Source organism: Lycorma delicatula, chromosome 1, assembly GCF_047948215.1.
Source record: "Lycorma delicatula isolate Av1 chromosome 1, ASM4794821v1, whole genome shotgun sequence".
NCBI classification, from domain to species: domain Eukaryota; kingdom Metazoa; phylum Arthropoda; class Insecta; order Hemiptera; family Fulgoridae; genus Lycorma; species Lycorma delicatula.
In genome coordinates, this window is record NC_134455.1 from 88,348,319 (window position 1) to 88,368,848 (window position 20,530).

Sequence of the window (20,530 nt, forward strand, 5' to 3'; positions counted from 1 at the left end):
CAAAACACCAGAGCAAGGAGTGGCATACTTCAAACTCAACATGTCCCAAAAAAGCAAAAATGAACAAATCAAAACCATGCTAATTAATTTCTTCGATAGTAATGGCATTATCCATAAGGAGTTTTTGCCTACAGGACAAATCAATATGTTTACAAAGAAATTTTTGAAAGACTGTGGAATAGAGTTGCTGGCATGAGACCAGCCATCAAAGACAACTGGATACTGCATCATGACAATGCACCTTGCCACAGTGCACTCTCAATTAATAAGTTTTTGGCAAAGAAAAACATTCCTGTAGTTCCTCAACTACCTTCACCTAACTTGAGTCCCTGCGACTTTTTCCTGTTCCCGACTTAAAAAAAACACCTCAAAGGACACCATTTTGAAACAGTAGAAAACATTTAAAAAAATCTAACCAAACATTTGAAGGCTATTCCAATTTCTGAATTCCAACACTGCTATGAAGAAAGGGAAAACTGTTTGAAGTGTTACATGGCTTCCCAAGGAAACTATTTCGAAGGTGATAAGAGTCCATGTATAATTGGATTGTAAATAAAAAGTTTTTTGAACCAGTCTCATTACTTTATTTTCAGACCTCGTATAAATTAATAAAATATATAAGTTATATACAAATAAAAGTTAATATATTTGATACAAAAATAGTTACCCCACAATGTATTATGAAGCTGACGAGGCTTAGCCAGTTTACCATCTCTTCCAATTGGTGAATTGACACGTCTAAGATGGGATAAAGTGGAAGCATACGTTAATCTATTCAACACCTGTAAAAAAGAAATAATCAGAAAATTAAAAAAAATAACAACAGACTGATAATTACTGCTATAAGGAAGAGTATAATCATCACTGATAATTGAAATTGCTGAAAATTCATAAATACAAAGAAAAGGATACTAAATATAAAGTTACTTTCAATAATCTTAGTAAATAAATAAGAGTTAATTTGAATATGTAACTTTCACCGGAATAAAATCTTTTCAATTAAAAAAAACTCCTTTCTTTCCAAACGGAAGAAAAAATACAATAAAAATGTTATTTCTTGTGACTATAATTTCACTTTCATAATGAAAGTGAAGCTTTTTGTCATGAAAGTGAAAAACTTTCTTAAATTAATACAGTAAGTTGTTTAGATTTGTGAATGAGATTTATGTAAAATTACCTGAATGACAGGAATGTATTCCTGTAACAGTCTAAGTAGTAAAGCAACCCATCATCATAAATGTTTGAAAATGTGTCATCAGCTGAAAAGTACCCTTCTCTTCATTACAACTTCAGTGCCTTTCATCCCATCCATAATTTCTTCAAGAATTCATAACTCTGCTTTTTTTCTATTTCATTCCACTCATTAATTTCTTGTCAATCTATGATTTCAACTCCAAAAACTGACTTTAGTGACTTAAGATACTTAAGGTATTCTAGATACTCAAGATTATTTCTTTTCTATAAAACCTAAATTCTCATTGTCTTCAGTGACACCAGGGAAAATGTTTTTCCAAACCTTAGCAATGTGACTGAATTGAATTTTTCCCAAGCCTTGTTAAAGTTGCTTTCTCACAGATTCCAGAACTGAAATCTTAACTGAATATTTTCAAATGGCATTATCTTCTACACTTTTTATAACATCTGTGATTGGTAATGATTTTTTGATAAAGGTGATTTTTTCCCATTTTTGTTGTTAGTAGGAGAGATTGTAAATGCTTTATAGAAATTTCTCTGCCATAAATTTACCAGAATCTCACTGGTCTGTTGAGTTATCTACAACACAACTATGTGCTTAGCCAAACCTCTAGGTAAGGTAACTGCTAACGTGAGGCACAAAATGACTTTCAACCAGTTTCAAAATTGTGCAACTCAGCCAGGCATCTTTTTGTCAGTAATCTGGTGGTAAATTTATTACCTTATAACCATTAAATGAACTTTGTTTTTTCACTGCTCCAATTGTAATTAGTTTTAATTTATGGTTACTAGCAGCATTTTTGCAACACACAGCAATCAGCCTCTACTATTTATTCACTTCCGATTCAACCTGCAAGTTTCTTAGGAGACAAAGTTATTGCTGGTGAACAATTACTGATACAGGGCGATTCAGAAGGAAAGAGAAATAATTTGGGAACTGATTATAGAGCTTGAAATAAGGTAAAAAAGTACATATAAACATATGTTAAAATAATTGTTATCATACAAACACTTAGCAAGTTATGGCTACCAAAAAATTTCTTTCTGATTTCAGTTAACCCAATGAAATGAGATCATACTGAAATTTTTAGTGCACCACATAAGGAGTAAACACGATATTTTCTTATGTTTTTAACCTAAAAAAGTGAATAAAACAGGTCACAGAACTGCATCTGCAGTAGCTTTCATATCTGAAATAAAACAGAAAAATTTGTTGTCTAAAAACATGATTTTATACAATTGTAATACAAAACCTTTGTTAAATGATTAATAAAGGTGTAAATTTTATAATCAAAACTTACAGAGAATCTATTATGAGAAAATTGACGTAATTAAGAGTATGAAAAAAAAAATCACTTTTATTATTAAAAATACAACAGAACAAAAACTAAACAGAAAAATGTTGTGAAGAATTAAAAAATTAAAAACAGCTGTTTCTAATATAAAAATTTAGGCCTTTGAAAAAGTATGTTAGCAACACTAACTGTAAGTTTTTCTATTACAAACATAAAATTTGTTGTTTTTAGACAACAAAGTTTTTTGTTTTACGTCGGATATTATGAAAATTAATGGATATGTTCTGGAATATGTTTTATTCAATTTGTCAGGTTAAAAACCATAAGAAACCATCAAGTTTACCCCCTTACTTTGGGTTCCTATAATTTTTCATTATGGTTTATTTCATTCTTTGCCCAGGAATCAGGGGGAAATCTTTTGCTAGCCTAACTCCTAACAGAACAGTCTTGGACCCATGTTTATATGAACTTTTTCATTATTTTCGCTAGTCAAATGAGCTCAGAAGGTGCTGGTAACACTACGTGTATTGTTACACATTAACACACAAGTCCATCAAAGTACAAATGAAATTCAGCCCTATAAAGTAGCTGTATAATAAACATACATTCCTAGTATGGGACGCTGAATCGTACCTCTTCTACTCCAGATGCTCTCCTATATGAAGCAATAAGAAAGAATATAATAACATACAATTTAATATACCCCTGTCATAATGTAATGTATTATATGTATGACCTGTACCTCAAAACTTTCTTAGGAAACATTTTTGTATGAAAGAGAAAATTTAGTTGGATTTTTAAAATTCTTCCAGTTGGTATTTCAAACTATTATTAGAAAAATGTTTTCTAAAAATCTAAATTAAAATACATCACTTGCCTGCGATACACCAGCACGGGCTTGATGAGCTTTCTTTTGATCTCCCCAATTACCAGTGGCAAGTGAATATCGTAATCCATCAGTGATGATTTTAGTTTTAATAGCAAGTTCAAGGTTAAAGTCTTTACCTCTATCAATAAATTTCTGAGCATACATCCTCACCTCTTTCATCAGATTCTTAAACAATCTGAAAATTAAGTAATATACTATTATTTAAAAATAAATAAAAACAATAAAGATATCTCTCTATCAATAGAAATCAACAACAGAGCTTAAAACAGGAAACACAAGAAAAACAATACCAAAGTTCTTGGTACAAATCCCTCTTGTTAGCTCTGATAAATATTTCTTTATAAACTACAAATGTGTAAGTGTAATCAATGTTGGTCACTAACAGATAATTTGTAAAGTAATTTTACCAACTCATTTATCTTAAATAGAAGGCTACATTAGTTTAAACTGAAAAGTATTTCAAAATATAAAAATATATTTAAACTTGGAATGGATAACTATATTTTCTAAACCTGAAAATAATCTTCAGCAACTTCATCATTTAACAGAAAAAGAATTCATACATTTTTTTTTATGTTTATCATATGATAAATCAAAATAATCATGATACTGTAATAATAATATTTTATGAAATTAATGTTTTTAAAATTCATATTATTTTTCTGCACTGTTAAATTATATTTAAATTCTATTACATAAACCATCTAATACAGAATATTAAGATAAGATCTTACCTTAATTTTTCATGAAAGTACTTTTGTGGGATCCTGAATCTTCAGTCATGATTGAAATAATTCTGTTATTGCATAATAAAAATGTAAAAATAAAAATACTAAATTAATGAAAATTGCATATTAATTTTTTGCAGTTTTTATAAAACCGTCTCCCTTAAACACTGTTCGACAGATTATCAAATTTGGAAATATTAGAAATTAATTAAGATGACATAAAATTAAATATATTAGAAAAATATTACATATATAAATACAAAAAAATTTCAATCTGGAACCAATGCCATCACAGAAAAGGGTTGAGTTCATAACATGGAATCTCCTCATACACAAATTGACAACACCAATGACAATATTCTAGCCATTTTTCTTTGTCAGGATCAACAAGTTGTTGAACTGTTTGAATTCAATATGATCATAGGTTTAACTAATTTGTCAGGATCCCAATTTTTTCAGGACCTGATTTAAGTGGATGATCAAGTTAAAATAAAAGAATCGAATCTAAAATATCATATAAGCACTGATATTTGTATTTGTAATCTATCAAAACTGTAAAAACTCCAAAAATGCAAATTTTCATCCTGCCATAATCTTTAGAATCAATTAATATCTATGGATTAAACATTTGGCTTCCCCCCAGCATAGGTAATTTTATTAAAAGGATTAGCAAGGATACATTTATTCAAATCCAGAACCTTAGGGTGAAAGATAAGACCACTACACCACTCTGCCACTGATGTTGGGATTTATTCAATTTTAATAAATCATAGTTCCAATCTGAAATTTTAACTTCATAACTTTTTATTTGTTGTGGATACTACAAAACTAGTAAAGAAAATGGTAGTAAATAATTTAAAAACTTCTTCTGTTACATATGTTCTGAGAGGTGGTTTTGCTCCAGGTTCAAATATAGTTATTTTTAAATGAATCTTAACTTTCAGGAATAACATGGCCGAGACTAGACAAGAATACATTGAAACTTTAAGTGGCTAGATCTAATCATGATGTAGTATGTTTTGAAAAAAAAACAATCCAACCTAAGAATCAAAGAAAGTAATTAAAACCTTTTCAAGGGTTTAAACTTTCAAAAAATTATTGTTTTACAACTAAATATTTAAATTAAATTCAGAATTTAAATATTTAAAAGTAAAACAATAATCATTTTTAAATCTATATTATCAAAAGATAATATAAAACCTACTTCATAAAAAGATATTTTTCAAAACCTGTAACAAATTCTTTGGAAAAAAATTAGAAGTCTTGGTATGGACATAATGTATAAAAGTTAACATTAGTACCCCATACCCTCTAAAAAGAAATGCAAGTAACGGTCCAGCCAAATCCAGTCGCTTATTTCCGTAGTGATCTCTGTCATCCAATTCTCGACGACCAAGTGCAGCAAGCAGCAAACGATGAACCATGTATCTAAAAATTTGAAGAAAAATTTAATTAATCCTACAATCACTTTAAATAAACTGTCATTTGTATTAATAATAATTTTAATAATTAATAAAAATTTAACCATCACATACATCACATACACTTAGCAACATATACGACAAGTATGTTACCAATAATAATAATAATAAGTCTATTTTGGATTCAAACATTCTTTAATGATAAACACTTAATTTTATTGCACAAGACTACTTTATAAATTAATTCTCATGTATGTAATGAATAAGTCAATGTAATTTTTTTTTCTTTTTTTAAATAATAATATTTGTTTTATAAATAAATGTCAATGTAATATGAGATAGAATATATTAACAGTTACAATGACTTAAAAAAGGAATTGCTCAAAATTTACTTAATTACTTTTCAATTAAAAATCTGTTTAATGGGTGCATATATATATATAACATTTTTCTAAAGTTCCAACCTACTGTAATCTCTTTAATTTTTTAAATATTTTTATATGCTATTCAATTGTGAATATATATTATCTGTAAAGTATCTACAAATAATTGAAAAATGTTTATTTTCTTGAAAGTTAATTTTATAAACTATAATATTACATTCTAAAAATTCTATTAAGTAATTCATTATTCTTTTTACGATATTAAGATTTTTTCTAACAAACATACCTCATAAGAAATCTTTCTTATGAATAAATCTGCAAGGATCAGGAGTTCAAATTTTGTTTACATTCTACAAACTACATTAGATTAATATTTTTTCTAACAAAAAGATTTTTTTCTAAGAAATATTTATGAATAAATCTCTGTAAGGGTCGAAGTTCAAATTCTGACCAGAATCAGAATTTTTCACATGCTACCAAAATTCTTTATCAAATTTCTACACACAAAATAAGTTTATGCTATGAATTAATCAAGCAAAAATTAGAACACGATATTCTATCTCTGAAGCAAATTTTAAACTGGGTGCAATTTTATAGTTGATTTTTAAAAAGCAATATGTAAAGTTAACTTATTATTGTATTTAATTATTTAATACAATGTAAAATAAATTAAATTTTAGAATTATATTCTGCTATATAGCCAATTATATATGCTATAAATTATATTGCTTTACACAGGCCATAGAACAGATATTGTAATAATTCCTACCCATGAGATATTACGTACTGTAATTAAATGCAACTCTCTTAAGAGATTGTTGGAATTTTGAACTTGTCTATCAACTTTATACGTAGCCTATAAATAAAATTAATACCAATGAATTTATTTTTCATTATAGTCTTACACAAAGAATATCATACCTATGCTATTCAGTAATGGGTAATGCAAGAGTGCAAACTGATTCTCATATAGTATAACATTATAGTGCAGTACGTTTGGTATTTAAATACAACTGTTACATTGAATTGGGTTAAATTTTTGTTAAGATTATGGCAAGTTAATGTAAAATCCTTTCTACTGAAAAAAAAATTATTAAGGCATTAGAAGAGAGAAATAAAATCACTGATGTTTACTATAGTTTTAATCTGACTGTACATAAGGAACAATCTGAAGCAGCAGAGAAAAATTACTAAGGTGGTCACCACAAGATACATTTCCTCCTGTCCTAGATCATCCTTTCTTAAGTAGAAAGAAACTGTTTCAACTTTCATATTGGCTCATCTTCAGGGCAAAAAACTGTGTCTCAAGAGGAAGATAAGTCAGAAGGTTGGCTACTCTCTCACAGTGGGCTTGTCTATCTACTCCAATAAACTGATTTTTTTTTGTCTTTTAATAATCAAATTTTGGAATGTGAAGGATACTGATATTTTTAGAAAGTTCTTTATGTTAGATGGTGGTTGTGAAAAAATCCCATCCTGTGGCTTAGAACCTTATTGGTTAAACTGAAATAAACAAATCTCCAAGTTTAATATAAATGTGATACTTTTTTTTCTTGTCTTCAGTCATTTGACTGGTTTGATGCAGCTCTCCAAGATCCCCTATCTAGTGCTAGTAGTGTCATTTCAGTACACCCCCTACATCCTACAACCCTAACAATTTGTTTTACATATTCCAAACGTTGCCTGCCTACAATTTTTCCTTCTACCTGTCCCTCCAATATTAAAGCAACTATTCCAGGATGCCTTAATATGTAGCCTATAAGTCTGTCGCTTCTTTTAACTATGTTTTTCCAAATGCTTCTTTCTTTATCGATTTGCCACAACACTTCTTCATTTATCACTTTATCCACCCATCTGATTTTTAACATTCTCCTATAGCAACACATTTCAAAAGCTTCTAATCTTTTCTTCTCAGGTACTCCAATCATCCAAGTTTCACTTCCATATAAAGTGAAGCTCCAAACATATACTTTCAAAAATCTTTTCCTGACATTTAAATTAATTTTTGATGTAAACAAATTATATTTCTGACTGAAGGCTTGTTTTGTCTGTGCTATTTGACATTTCATATTGCTCCTGCTGCGTCCATCTTTAGTAATTCTACTTCCCAAATAACAAAATTCTTCTATCTCCATAATTTTTTCTCTTCCTATTTTTACATTCAGTAGTCCATCTTTATTATTTCTACTACATTTCATTACTTTTGTTTTGTTCTTGTTTATTTTCATGCAGTAGTTCTTGCATAAGGCATCATTCATGCCATTCATTGTTCCTTCTAAATCCTTTTTACTCTCAGATAGAATTACTATATCATCAGCAAATCATAGCATCTTTATCTTTTTACCTTGTACTGTTACTCCAGATCTAAATAGTTCTTTAACATCATTAAAGATTAAAAAGTAACAGGGATAGGGAACATCCCTGTCAGACTCCTTTTTTATTACGGCTTATTCTTATGTTCTTCAATCATTACTGTTACTGTTTGGTTCCTGTAAATGTTAGCAATTATTCTTCTATCTCTGCATTTGAACCCTAATTTTTTTAAAATGCTGAACATTCTATTCTAGTCTACATTATTAAATGCCTTTTCTAGGTCTATAAATGCCAAGTGTGTTGGCTTGTTATATGATGGTTTAATGTGTTGGTTTGTTAATGTGTTACTAATTAAAAATTATTCAGTTGATTTTCATGAACAAAATAATTATTACATTACTATCAATGGAATTCTTATAGTTTCTTTATTTTGCTTGCATTATCCCAGATATATATATAAATATTGTTAACATAATTTTACAGATGATTAATATCTTTTTAACTACTAACTGGATATCAATGGATTGTGAATCATTTAAAAGTAAATATCAGAAAATACTCTTTGTGATAAGTTTTCTTGGAAGCTGAAATAATTACAATATCTTGGAAAACTTTTACAAAATTCTAGTGAAACTTGGGATTATATCATTACTATACAGAAATTTTCACAGCAAATATCCTACTAGTTATAATAAATACTAATCTCTAGAATAATTAATATAAGATTATAAACTGAGAATGAAAATTCAACATCTGGTGTCTATTATACAGCGAACAATTTTCCCTCCACCCATATAAAAGAAATATATAGCTTAATTCTAAAAATGAATGGTGATGAAATGGGAAAATCCAGATTCACGAAGAAAAATTTACATATGCACTATTCAATCACTTAACAGTTTGTACAATTTTTTAAACAATGATTGAATACAATTAAATTAAAACAAACCCTAAAAAATAGGCCTTCTTTGTTTCACAGAAGTCAGATACACCAACATGTGGCAACATTTCTTTCTGCAGAATTTCCCGTGCATATTTTACTCTCTTTTCCTTAGTGACACCAGGTTTAGCTCCTCTTGTACCAATGAAATTTAATGCAACATTTTGCTCCTGAACGACGAATGCTTCATCTAAAGATGGTTTTACCTATAAAAATATACAAACAAAATAAAACAAAAATAATTAACTTCTGAGAAATAAATTTTTCAGAAAAATGATTTAACAGATTTTATTACACAAATTATTAGCCATAATATTTTTCCCAAATTGTAAATTAAAAAATATGGAAAACAAAATTTCACATTATTTTTAATGTCTTACAATGACTTCAGAAAACAATATCAGAGTACTGCAATCATTCCTATCAGTAAACTCACAAAAAAATCTAAATAAGCTGTTTTGTAAAAAAAAAGTTTTTTTTTATTGAAACAAACAATTTTTCTATAACATTTTCTAACAAAAAGATTATAGATTTTGATAACTTTTCTAAAGTTCAAAAGTGAATCTAAAATTTATACACTTCTGAATTGCATAGATTATAAAAATACTACTGTAGTAAAAATTTGATAAATAAATCTTAATGTTGCAAATTGAAGTCAAATCATGCCAGTTTACACCACCATATTAGTTTAATAAAATATTTTTTATGCAGCAGTAATACAAGATTTTAAACTCTAAATTAAATAACAATAAAACATCTGGTTAAACCAAACTCAAACAAAGGGCAGAAATATGTTCACAGAAGTATAGAAGAAATGCTTTTCTCCAGTTGAATGTGGAATAATAAATGAGAATATTCTTGAATGACAGTGTATATATGAAAAATTTAATCTATAGACTTTAAAATATCTTATAATTTTTGTAAAATATTTTTCAGGTTTTCTTTTATGTATAAAAAAATAAATTTTAATGACATAAAATGATAATTTATTTAAGACAAATCATACAAAATTTTATTAATAAAGTTAACTAATTCTTTATTCCTTTAAAAATCAGCAAATCAGCCTGAAATAATGAAGACACAGCTGAATATATTTAAACAAGTAAAATCATCCATTGCATCTACCAGGTGTAAATAAATATGAAACCGGAATTTTTGTATAGAAAATATACGTTTATTGTATGAAAATGATAAAAAATATTTTATTCCAAATATTGTTCATCGCTAGCTACACATTTATCTCATCACTCAGACAATTTAATGCCACGCCAAAAAAACTCTTTTGAGGCAAACCAGTCATTGAGCCATTTTTGTACATTTCCATAAGAAGTGAAACGCTGCTCAACAAGTGTGTCCCATTGATGCAAATAAATAGTAGTCCAATGGAGCAAAGTCTGGTGAGTAAGTGCTGCATGCAAAAGCATTTCCCAACTGAACGCCTCAATCGTTTCCTTGACTGGTTTTCTTGTGTGTGATGGTGCATTATCATGCAGCAAAATCACTTTGTTGTCTTTTTTGATATTCTGGTAATTTTTCATGCAATGTTTGATTCAAATCGATCATTTGTTGTCGGTAGCGTTCAGTAATTAACGGTTTCACCAGCTTTTTGCAATTTATAATAGATCACACCCTTCTGGTCCCACCAAAAACAGAGCATTGTCTTCTTTCCATAGCGATTTGACCTTGAAATCGATGTCGATGGTTTTCTGGGAGTTACCCATGATGTTTTATCCTTAAGATTATCAAAATATATCCACTTTTCACCACCTGTCTCAATTTGATGGAGAAATGACTTTCTTTTGTACCTGGCGAGTAGCAATTCGCAAGTGGTTTATCAGCTGTCTTTCATTCAGTTCATGTGGAATCCATTTTCCCATCTTCTGGATCTTTCCCATGGCTTTCAAATGTATGGAGACAGCTTCTCGTGTTACATTTACTTGATCTGCGAGTTGTTGTTGCGTTTGAGCATCATCCTCATCCAACAATACTTGCAATTCGCTGTCTTCAAACCTTTTCAGTGGTCTTCCACGTTTGTTTCTCATGCCGAAATCGCCATTTTCGAATTTTTTAAACCACTCAAAGCACTGTTATTTACCAATAGCATGCTCACCATAAGCTTGCTTTGACAAGCAATGTAATTCTACAGCAGTTTTTTTTTAAATGGTAACAGAAAATCAATGCTGTTCGCAAATTGTTTGTAGGCATATTCCGGTTTCATATTTACACACCTGGTAAAATCTAGTTTAATATTATATAAAACATTTTTTAAGATTTTCAATTAAATATTTTAATTTTTTTATCAAAGTATTTTCATTACCTTAAATTTAATGTATGAAATATAAGAAAAAAAATTGTGAATGGTAGAGCATTTTAAATCCATTATTATTACACTTAAATTTCAAATTAATTAAAAACTATTTGTTTACTACACAATTATTTTAAGCCATCTCATCTTACCATTTCCATCATTTCAGGATCATCAAAGTCATAAATAATATGTTCTAAAATATCTCTATCAGCCACGAACCCAAGTGCTCTAAAAACTATCATTATTGGTATCTCCTGCTTAATATAAGGTAAAATAGCAATAATTCTCTGACCAATTGCTGACTTTTTAATGCTCTATTAACAGAAATACATAAAAAAAACAAATTATAATGTACAAAACCAATAAAAAATTTAACAATAAAGTATCTTTTTGTCCATGAATGTTTAATTATAAATTGCATAACTATGTCTGTTAAATTGTTTCTTAACACCTGAAACGTTTCGGGGAAAAGCATTTTGAGAAATAGATGGGCGAGAAGTAAAAATGAAATAACTTGAGCTTGTTACTTGACAAAACTCATTGGGTCCCATAGGCGAACCAAATTAATCAGTACTATGGAGGGAGGGTTCAGTTTCCCTGCAACCTAATAATATTTTTTAGTGGCTTATGACTAGAGCTTTAAACAAAAAAAAAATATATATATATTTTCAAAACTACACAATCTATTAAATGTAAAATAAGATGAAAAATTATGTTCTAAATGAATAATTAAATGTACTACTTAATAAAAGTTCAGGGTGATTAAAAAAAAAGGGAAATTTTGAAAGTTGTGTTGGTAGCCGTGGGCGATTGGTACCACTTGATAAGTGGCGCTAGCCTCTCTAACCTAACCTGCCATTTAGTTGTCATGTATCCTTGGAGTGGTGCACAATGTGCATTTGCTATCAAAACGTTTTACAAAAACAATGACAGTTTGGAGGGAGCGCGTAGAGAATTTTGCCGTCATTTTAATCTGGGACGGCACGACCGTGTTCCATCAGCACTTGCAATTAAAACATGGATATCTAATTTTGAGGAAACCGGTTTGGCAATGAAAAAGAAACCTCCAGGCCCCGTGAGCGAACCGTTCGTACACCACAGAATGTTCAAGCTTTACAAGATGCTGTCACACGAAGTCATCATCGGTCAATCCGTCATCTCTCAGAATCTTTACAATTGCATAGTTCAAGTGTTCGAAGAATGTTAGTGAAGGACTTGCAATACCATCCGTACAAGTTGCAGATCGTCCAGGAACTGAAACTGAACGATGCAGTTGTGCGAGCACAATTCTGTAATGTAATGCTTCAGAAGATAAATGATAACGAAGAGTTTGTTCACGAACTGTGGATGTCAGACGAAGCGCATTTCCACGTCAGTGGATTTGTTAACAAGCACAATTTCATTTACTGGGCACAAGAAAATCCTACGCAGCTACACCAGCGTCTGTTGCAAAGCCAGAAAGTGACTGTGTGGTGTGCTATGTCATCTTACAGTGTTATAGGTCCTTATCTTTTTGAGGATGACAACGGTCTTGCGATTACAGTGATGTCGGCTCGTTACGTAGCCGTGCTTGAAACCTTTGTTGCGGAACAACAAAAGAGATTTCCACCGATTCTTAACACACCCTGGTTTCAACAAGACTGAGCAATGTCACATACTGCACGAATATCGATGGCAGCTGTACGCCGATTGTTTGGACAACGTGTCACTTCACGAAACGGTGACATTAGATGGCCTCCCAGATCGCCTGATCTCTCAGCTTGCGATTACTTTTTGTGGGGTCACCTTAAAAGCAAAGTGTTCCACAGTAGACCTGCTACAACGGAAGAACTGAAGACAAAGATCTGAGAAGCGATTGTGGAAATTCCAGTTGAGATGTTACGTCAAACCACGAACAATTTAACGAAGAGACGTCGTGAGTGTTTATGTAGAAGAGGAGATCACCTGCAAGATGTCATCTTTAAAAAATAAACTAAAATGTATGTATCCTAAAATGGCAACATTTGTACAATTACATGAAATAAAATTCATTTTCTAAAAAAAAAATTTTCATTAACGTTATTTAATTTTTAAAATTTTCCGTTTCTTTGAATCAACCTGTATATAAAATATTGGACAATTCAAAACTGACTTCACAACTTTAAAAGCATGTAAAAATTTATTTAGATAACTTACAGATTCGATTGAGATCTCATTTCATGGCAAAACACATCAAGCTTTGAACTCACATAGTTCATTAGTAGCAAATTTGGCCACCAGAACTGTTACAGTATTGTTAAAAATGTACATTTACTGGTGCAGAATGTGCTCACTGTGTGTTTTGGTTTCACCATTTGCAGTCAGCAACTGCAGTTGCTGATAATCTTGTTGTTGGTAATTTTTGTAGAGTGTGGTAGAGCCTCCCACTTGGTGTACAATTTACTCTTGGCACCAAACTTTCGTTGAGAAAGATTGTTCTGTTAAACATACAAAATCACCAGAACGCTCACAATTCCCTGAAACTGCTGTGGAACAACTCAGAGAAAGCTTTGCATATAGTCCAAGAAATTAACTTGACTTGTGTCACATGAGGCTGGCTTTTACAAATGACTGTTAGTGTTTTTTTTTTTTTTTTTTTGTCTTCAGTCACTTGACTGGTTTGATGCAGCTCTCCAAGATTCCCTATCTAGTGCTAGTCGTTTCATTTCAGTATACCCTCTACATCCTACATCCCTAACAATTTGACAATTTGTTTTACATATTCCAAACGTGGCCTGCCTACACAATTTTTCCCTTCTACCTGTCCTTCCAAAATTAAAGCGACTATTCCAGGATGCCTTAGTATGTGGCCTATAAGTCTGTCTCTTCTTTTAACTATATTTTTCCAAATGCTTCTTTCTTCATCTATTTGCCGCAATACCTCCTCATTTGTCACTTTATCCACCCATCTGATTTTTAACATTCTCCTATAGCACCACATTTCAAAAGCTTCTAACCTTTTCTTCTCAGATACTCCGATTGTCCAAGTTTCACTTCCATATAAAGCGACACTCCAAACATACACTTTCAAAAATCTTTTCCTGACATTTAAATTAATTTTTGATGTAAACAAATTATATTTCTTACTGAAGGCTCGTTTAGCTTGTGCTATTCGGCATTTTATATCGCTCCTGCTTCGTCCATCTTTAGTAATTCTACTTCCCAAATAACAAAATTCTTCTACCTCCATAATCTTTTCTCCTCCTATTTTCACATTCAGTGGTCCATCTTTGTTATTTCTACTACATTTCATTACTTTTGTTTTGTTCTTGTTTATTTTCATGCGATAGTTCTTGCGTAGGACTTCATCTATGCCGTTCATTGTTTCTTCTAAATCCTTTTTATTCTCGGCTAGAATTACTATATCATCAGCAAATCGTAGCATCTTTATCTTTTCACCTTGTACTGTTACTCCGAATCTAAATTGTTCTTTAACATCATTAACTGCTAGTTCCATGTAAAGATTAAAAAGTAACGGAGATAGAGAACATCCTTGTCGGACTCCCTTTCTTATTATGGCTTCTTTCTTATGTTCTTCAATTGCTACTGTTGCTGTTTGGTTCCTGTACATGTTAGCAATTGTTCTTCTATCTCTGTATTTGAACCCTAATTTTTTTAAAATGCTGAACATTTTATTCCAGTCTACGTTATCGAATGCCTTTTCTAGGTCTATAAACGCCAAGTATGTTGGTTTGTTTTTCTTTAATCTTCCTTCTACTATTAATCTGAGGCCTAAAATTGCTTCCCTTGTCCCTATACTTTTCCTGAAACCAAATTGGTTTTCTCCTAACACTTCTTTCACTCTCCTCTCAATTCTTCTGTATAGAATTCTAGTTAAGATTTTTGATGCATGACTAGTTAAACTAATTGTTCTGTATTCTTCACATTTATCTGCCCCTGCTTTCTTTGGTATCATGACTATAACACTTTTTTTGAAGTCTGATGGAAATTCCCCTTTTTCATAAATATTACACACCAGTTTGTATAATCTATCAATCGCTTCCTCACCTGCACTGCACAGTAATTCTACAGGTATTCCATCTATTCCAGGAGCCTTTCTGCCATTTAAATCTTTTAATGCTCTCTTAAATTCAGATCTCAGTATTGTTTCTCCCATTTCATCCTCCTCAACTTCCTCTTCTTCCTCTATAAAACCATTTTCTAATTCATTTCCTCCGTATAACTCTTCAATATATTCCACCCATCTATCGACTTTACCTTTCGTATTATATATAGGTGTACCATCTTTCTTTAACACATTATTAGATTTTAATTTATGTACCCCAAAATTTTCCTTAACTTTCCTGTATGCTCCGTCTATTTTACCAATGTTCATTTCTCTTTCCACTTCTGAACACTTTTCTTTAATCCACTCTTCTTTCGCCAGTTTGCACTTCCTGTTTATAGCATTTCTTAATTGCCGATAGTTCCTTTTACTTTCTTCATCACTAGCATTCTTATATTTTCTACGTTCATCCATCAGCTGCAATATATCGTCTGAAACCCAAGGTTTTCTACCAGTTCTCTTTATTCCGCCTAAGTTCGCTTCTGCTGATTTAAGAATTTCCTTTTTAACATTCTCCCATTCTTCTTCTACATTTTCTATCTTATCTTTTTTACTCAGACCTCTAGCGATGTCCTCCTCAAAAATCTTCTTTACCTCCTCTTCCTCAAGCTTCTCTAAATTCCACCGATTCATCTGACACCTTTTCTTCAGGTTTTTAAACCCCAATCTACATTTCATTATCACCAAATTATGGTCGCTATCAATGTCTGCTCCAGGGTAAGTTTTGCAGTCCACGAGTTGATTTCTAAATCTTTGCTTAACCATGATATAATCTATCTGATACCTTGCAGTATCGCCTGGCTTTTTCCAAGTGTATATTCTTCTATTATGATTTTTAAATTGGGTGTTGGCAATTACTAAATTATACTTCGTGCAAAACTCTATAAGTCGGTCCCCCACACTGTTAGTGTGTATTACATAAATGATTACACTTGAAGACATACAGATTAACCATGGTTCAACACATTACACATGACAACAAAGTTGCTCGGCTGCAGTTATGTGTGGAAATAATGGATCAGACGATATATTTTTTAGTGATGAGTCAATGATTCACATCAGTGGCATGGTGAACATCCATAACTGCCAAATGAGGGGGTAGAGGAAACCTCATGCAACTTTGTAATACATTTGTGATTCTTACTGTTCTTCTTCCAGGAAGCAAGTGTGAATGGTATCCGTTTATCTGGACAAGCTTCAAAATTTTCTAATTCCTCAGTTAGATAATAGTGACCAAGATGGACGCCATTACTATCAGCAAGACTGGGCACCAACTCACTACCACCTAGAAATCTGAGATTTTCTTGATACTCGATTCCCAGGTTGGTGGATTAGTCATGAAGATCTAACTACAAGGCTACCTTGCTCCACAGATTTGACCCCGCTAATTTTTTTGGGAGAATTTCATTAGACCGGGTTTATGTTCCATCTTTGCCTACTGATATTGTTAAGCTAAGACTTTGCATTAACGCCGCAGTTACAGAGGTAACAAGAAACTTGCTGGCTACAGTCTGGAATGAAATCGACTTCAGGTGGGATGTATATACAATTACAAATGGAAGCCATATCGAACTAAAATGAATGTTGGGTGACAAACTTGATGTGTTTCTCTATGAAATGAAACCTCAACTGAATCTGCAAGTTATCTCAATAAATTTTTATATTCTTTGTGAAGTCTTTTTTGAAACACAAAGTATATAAAAACTTAAAATTAATTTTCTAAGATTAACTTTTTAATGTCTAAATAGACCTAATTTAATATAATTGAGTAATTATTATTTCAAATAATTCAAATTATAAATGTATGTTATATATTTATATGTAAAACAAGAGCTGAAAGCAAGATGGGAACAACATTCTATATTAGGTGTTAAAGACAATTGAAGTTTCCTCCTACCATGCCCCTACTGTCCACAGAGATTTAATATAAGAAGTAAAGTACATCTTTAGAAGACAATTATAAATCCTTTTATGGACAAGATATTTAACTGAAATTTTAGTAATATTTTAACCTTAACTTAAAAAATTGAACAATTAAATTCATAAAATAATAAATTTTATAGTAAAAACTAAAAACAGATCCATAAAAGTATATTAATGAAAACAATGAAATAGTTACTGGGAGTTTTTAGAAAATAAACACATAATATTTCCATCCAATACAATCACCTGCAAAAAAAACAAAACAAATCACTCTTGGTCATACAAAATTAATTTATATTAATATGCTTCAAAAAGTATATATGCAAAACACTGAAACAGAATTATGTGATAAATTACAATTAAAAAAAAGAACCAAGCATAAACCTACCAGATATTGATTAATAAAAACTGAATTAATAAAAATACAAATAAAATAACTGTTCACAATAATGAAAATAACATTACACCCTTTAAGTCAATAAATAATCTTAATAATAAACATCATAAGATAAATTTAATAAGTGTTTGGCATTAACTGTAAACAAATACATATATATATATATATATATATATATATATATATATACATTAGTTTTACCAAACTAATATATAGTCTGGTATATACTATACCAAACCATATACTAAAAATTGACAAACATCAATTCCTCACATATAGCAAGCCTTAATTTTTAAGTTTAAAAAAGAATACAACCAAAAAAAAAATGAAAAGAAATATATTTTATATTTTAGGGTAAGGTTGGGATTTATGGTTCAAATGTTGTATACAAAACTAAAACTTGAAAGGTAAGATGAAAGTTCATGACTAAAACCTTAGCAGTTACCCATACATAATAAAAAATGATATGTTGGAAAAAATGAACAAAAAAATTAATGAAAACAGATTACTTACAGTTTTACAATTATGAACTGAATTTCCAAATGTTTTGTGTAAAGTGATTTACAAAATTTTAATAGAAAGCTGGGTTGTAGTAAGCTGTGCACCAGTTGGATGCTACAAATTCTGTTAAAACAGAACACAACACAACATGAACATGAACACAAAGAAAAAATGTCTTGCTACAACTTTAAACATTTTTGCAGAGCTAACAAAATGAAAGAGATGAACTACTTAACCACATTTTGACTAGAGATGAGACTAGGATATCATACACTAATGTTGAAACAAAACGAATACTGGTGCAGCTTTCATTATCTTTGAAGTCAAGAAGTACAAGTGAGAACATTAATACAGGAAGCTTATAGCCAATGTTTTTGGAAGAAGAAAAGGTTTGTTTACAGAGGAAGAAAAGGTTCCACTGAAAGTAGAGGAGTGGGTCAGGAGGTTTGAGTGGCTGGCCAAAGAGCTTAGGAGAAATATGGATAAGAAAGTCAAGAGGACAATAAGAGATGTTGTGGCAGATCTTAGCACTGTGTGAAAGAGTTGAGGAATTTGGCTAAGAGTGCTGCTCTCTGTGCTTGTAAGAGGCAGATGTCTGAGGCCACCATCCAGATGGTGGTTGTTACTGGTTGCCCGATTGTGAACGCCTTGAACAATGAAGTGCCACTTCTCAGGTAGTGGAACTGATAAAAAAGAACTGGCTGAAGAAGGTATTCTGTAATACACAAGTTGGAATACCAGACAGAAGTATGAGAGGGTCACTAATACGATGGCAGTCGTTGATATGCATGCCATGAAGGAGGGTAAGGTGCTGCACACACTAGCTGCCAGGTACCCATGGCTGGCCTGGCTCTTGAATAGGCCCAGCATAAAGGCCAGGACTGTTACATCAGCCACAGTTGAGGCTTGGCTGATTGGTGATGGTGGAAGTGATGACCTACTGATCACCAACAGATTCCACGTGGTATACGTGGACTCTGATGATGGTGCTGACTTGGCCCAGGTGTTAGTTCACACATTTGAGAGAGTACGAGTTAACAGTGGTGGTAACATAGGACCACTGCAGACGAACTGTATGGTCAAGACACAGCCATTTATATGCGCAAAATAATGGAATGCGAGAGGAGGAGGACTGGATGCAGATAACAACTCACTGCACCGAAGGGTAGGCTCCTTTCTGCATGGAGTGGTGATGATCTGGCACCGCAGACACATAAGACGGCGACTATCACGATTAAAACAGGCTCAAAATATGCGGACCTGCTCAATACAGTCAGGTCGGAGGTGGTGGTTCCTGCAGCTACAGAAATCTTATCCATTAGGAAGGCTGGAGATAAAATGGAGATCAGAATGAAGGTGGAAAAAGATACCTCTGGAGCTTTCAGACATGTTATTTCCACGGCAATTAAGGAAGGCAGTGTTCTCATAATAACTAGGACCATTGCTCTCTGTATAAGAGACCTGGAGCAGAATATACTCCCTGAAGAGATTATATGGGGACGATCTGCGTCCTCTGGGCAGGAGTTGTTGGGCAACCTAAGGATCATGATTAGACCAGGCTATAGAGCCAGGGATGGCAATATGTCACCTTCTGACGCCATGTGCTGCTTCCATAATACAGAAGGGCAGGATACGGTTTGGTATGGTATTCTGCAGGGTGGATCTTGTTGATCCCTTGCAACAATGCTTCCGTTTTCTGGAGATGGGGCACCTTGCCAGAAATTGCAGAGGTGAGAATTGAGTGGGCACCTGCTTCAGCTGTGGTGGGGAAGGACATCATGCAGTTGATTGTAGGCTAATCCCTAAGTGTTTAGCATGAGGTGTAGAAGGGCACAGAACTGGTGGAGCTACATGCCATAAAGTGATGAAACAAGATAACAGCACTGCACACGTTAAGGAGAATGATAAGATGAGTCAGGAGAGGGCTGGGCAGTCCCTGACCCAATACTGGAAGTTATACAACTTAACATGAATCAATCTGGATTGGCATGGGACTTACTGATCGTTCACGTCTCAGGAGTGGGTGTGGACATAGCAATGGTCTCTGAAGCATACAACTCTTGCCTTGGAGCGGATTGGATTGTGTCTGAAGATGGTGGGGTGGCACTATGGTTGGGCACATCCTTTCCTATGCAAGATGTTCATAGGGGCACT

General features: G+C 32.0%; 1 protein-coding gene across 1 annotated transcript in view; it reads right to left on the reverse strand.

The window, feature by feature from the left end:
* Window positions 1-20,530, reverse strand: part of Polr2B (RNA polymerase II subunit RpII140) — an 83,686-nt gene that overhangs the window by 37,229 nt on the left and 25,927 nt on the right. Inside the window, exons 6-10 of the mRNA XM_075357694.1 lie at window positions 11,621-11,785; window positions 9,173-9,369; window positions 5,415-5,534; window positions 3,367-3,553; window positions 668-782 (exon numbers count right to left, since the gene is read on the reverse strand). Of these exons, the coding sequence (XP_075213809.1) occupies window positions 668-782; window positions 3,367-3,553; window positions 5,415-5,534; window positions 9,173-9,369; window positions 11,621-11,785 (784 nt within the window). The remainder of the gene's footprint in view (window positions 1-667; window positions 783-3,366; window positions 3,554-5,414; window positions 5,535-9,172; window positions 9,370-11,620; window positions 11,786-20,530) is intronic.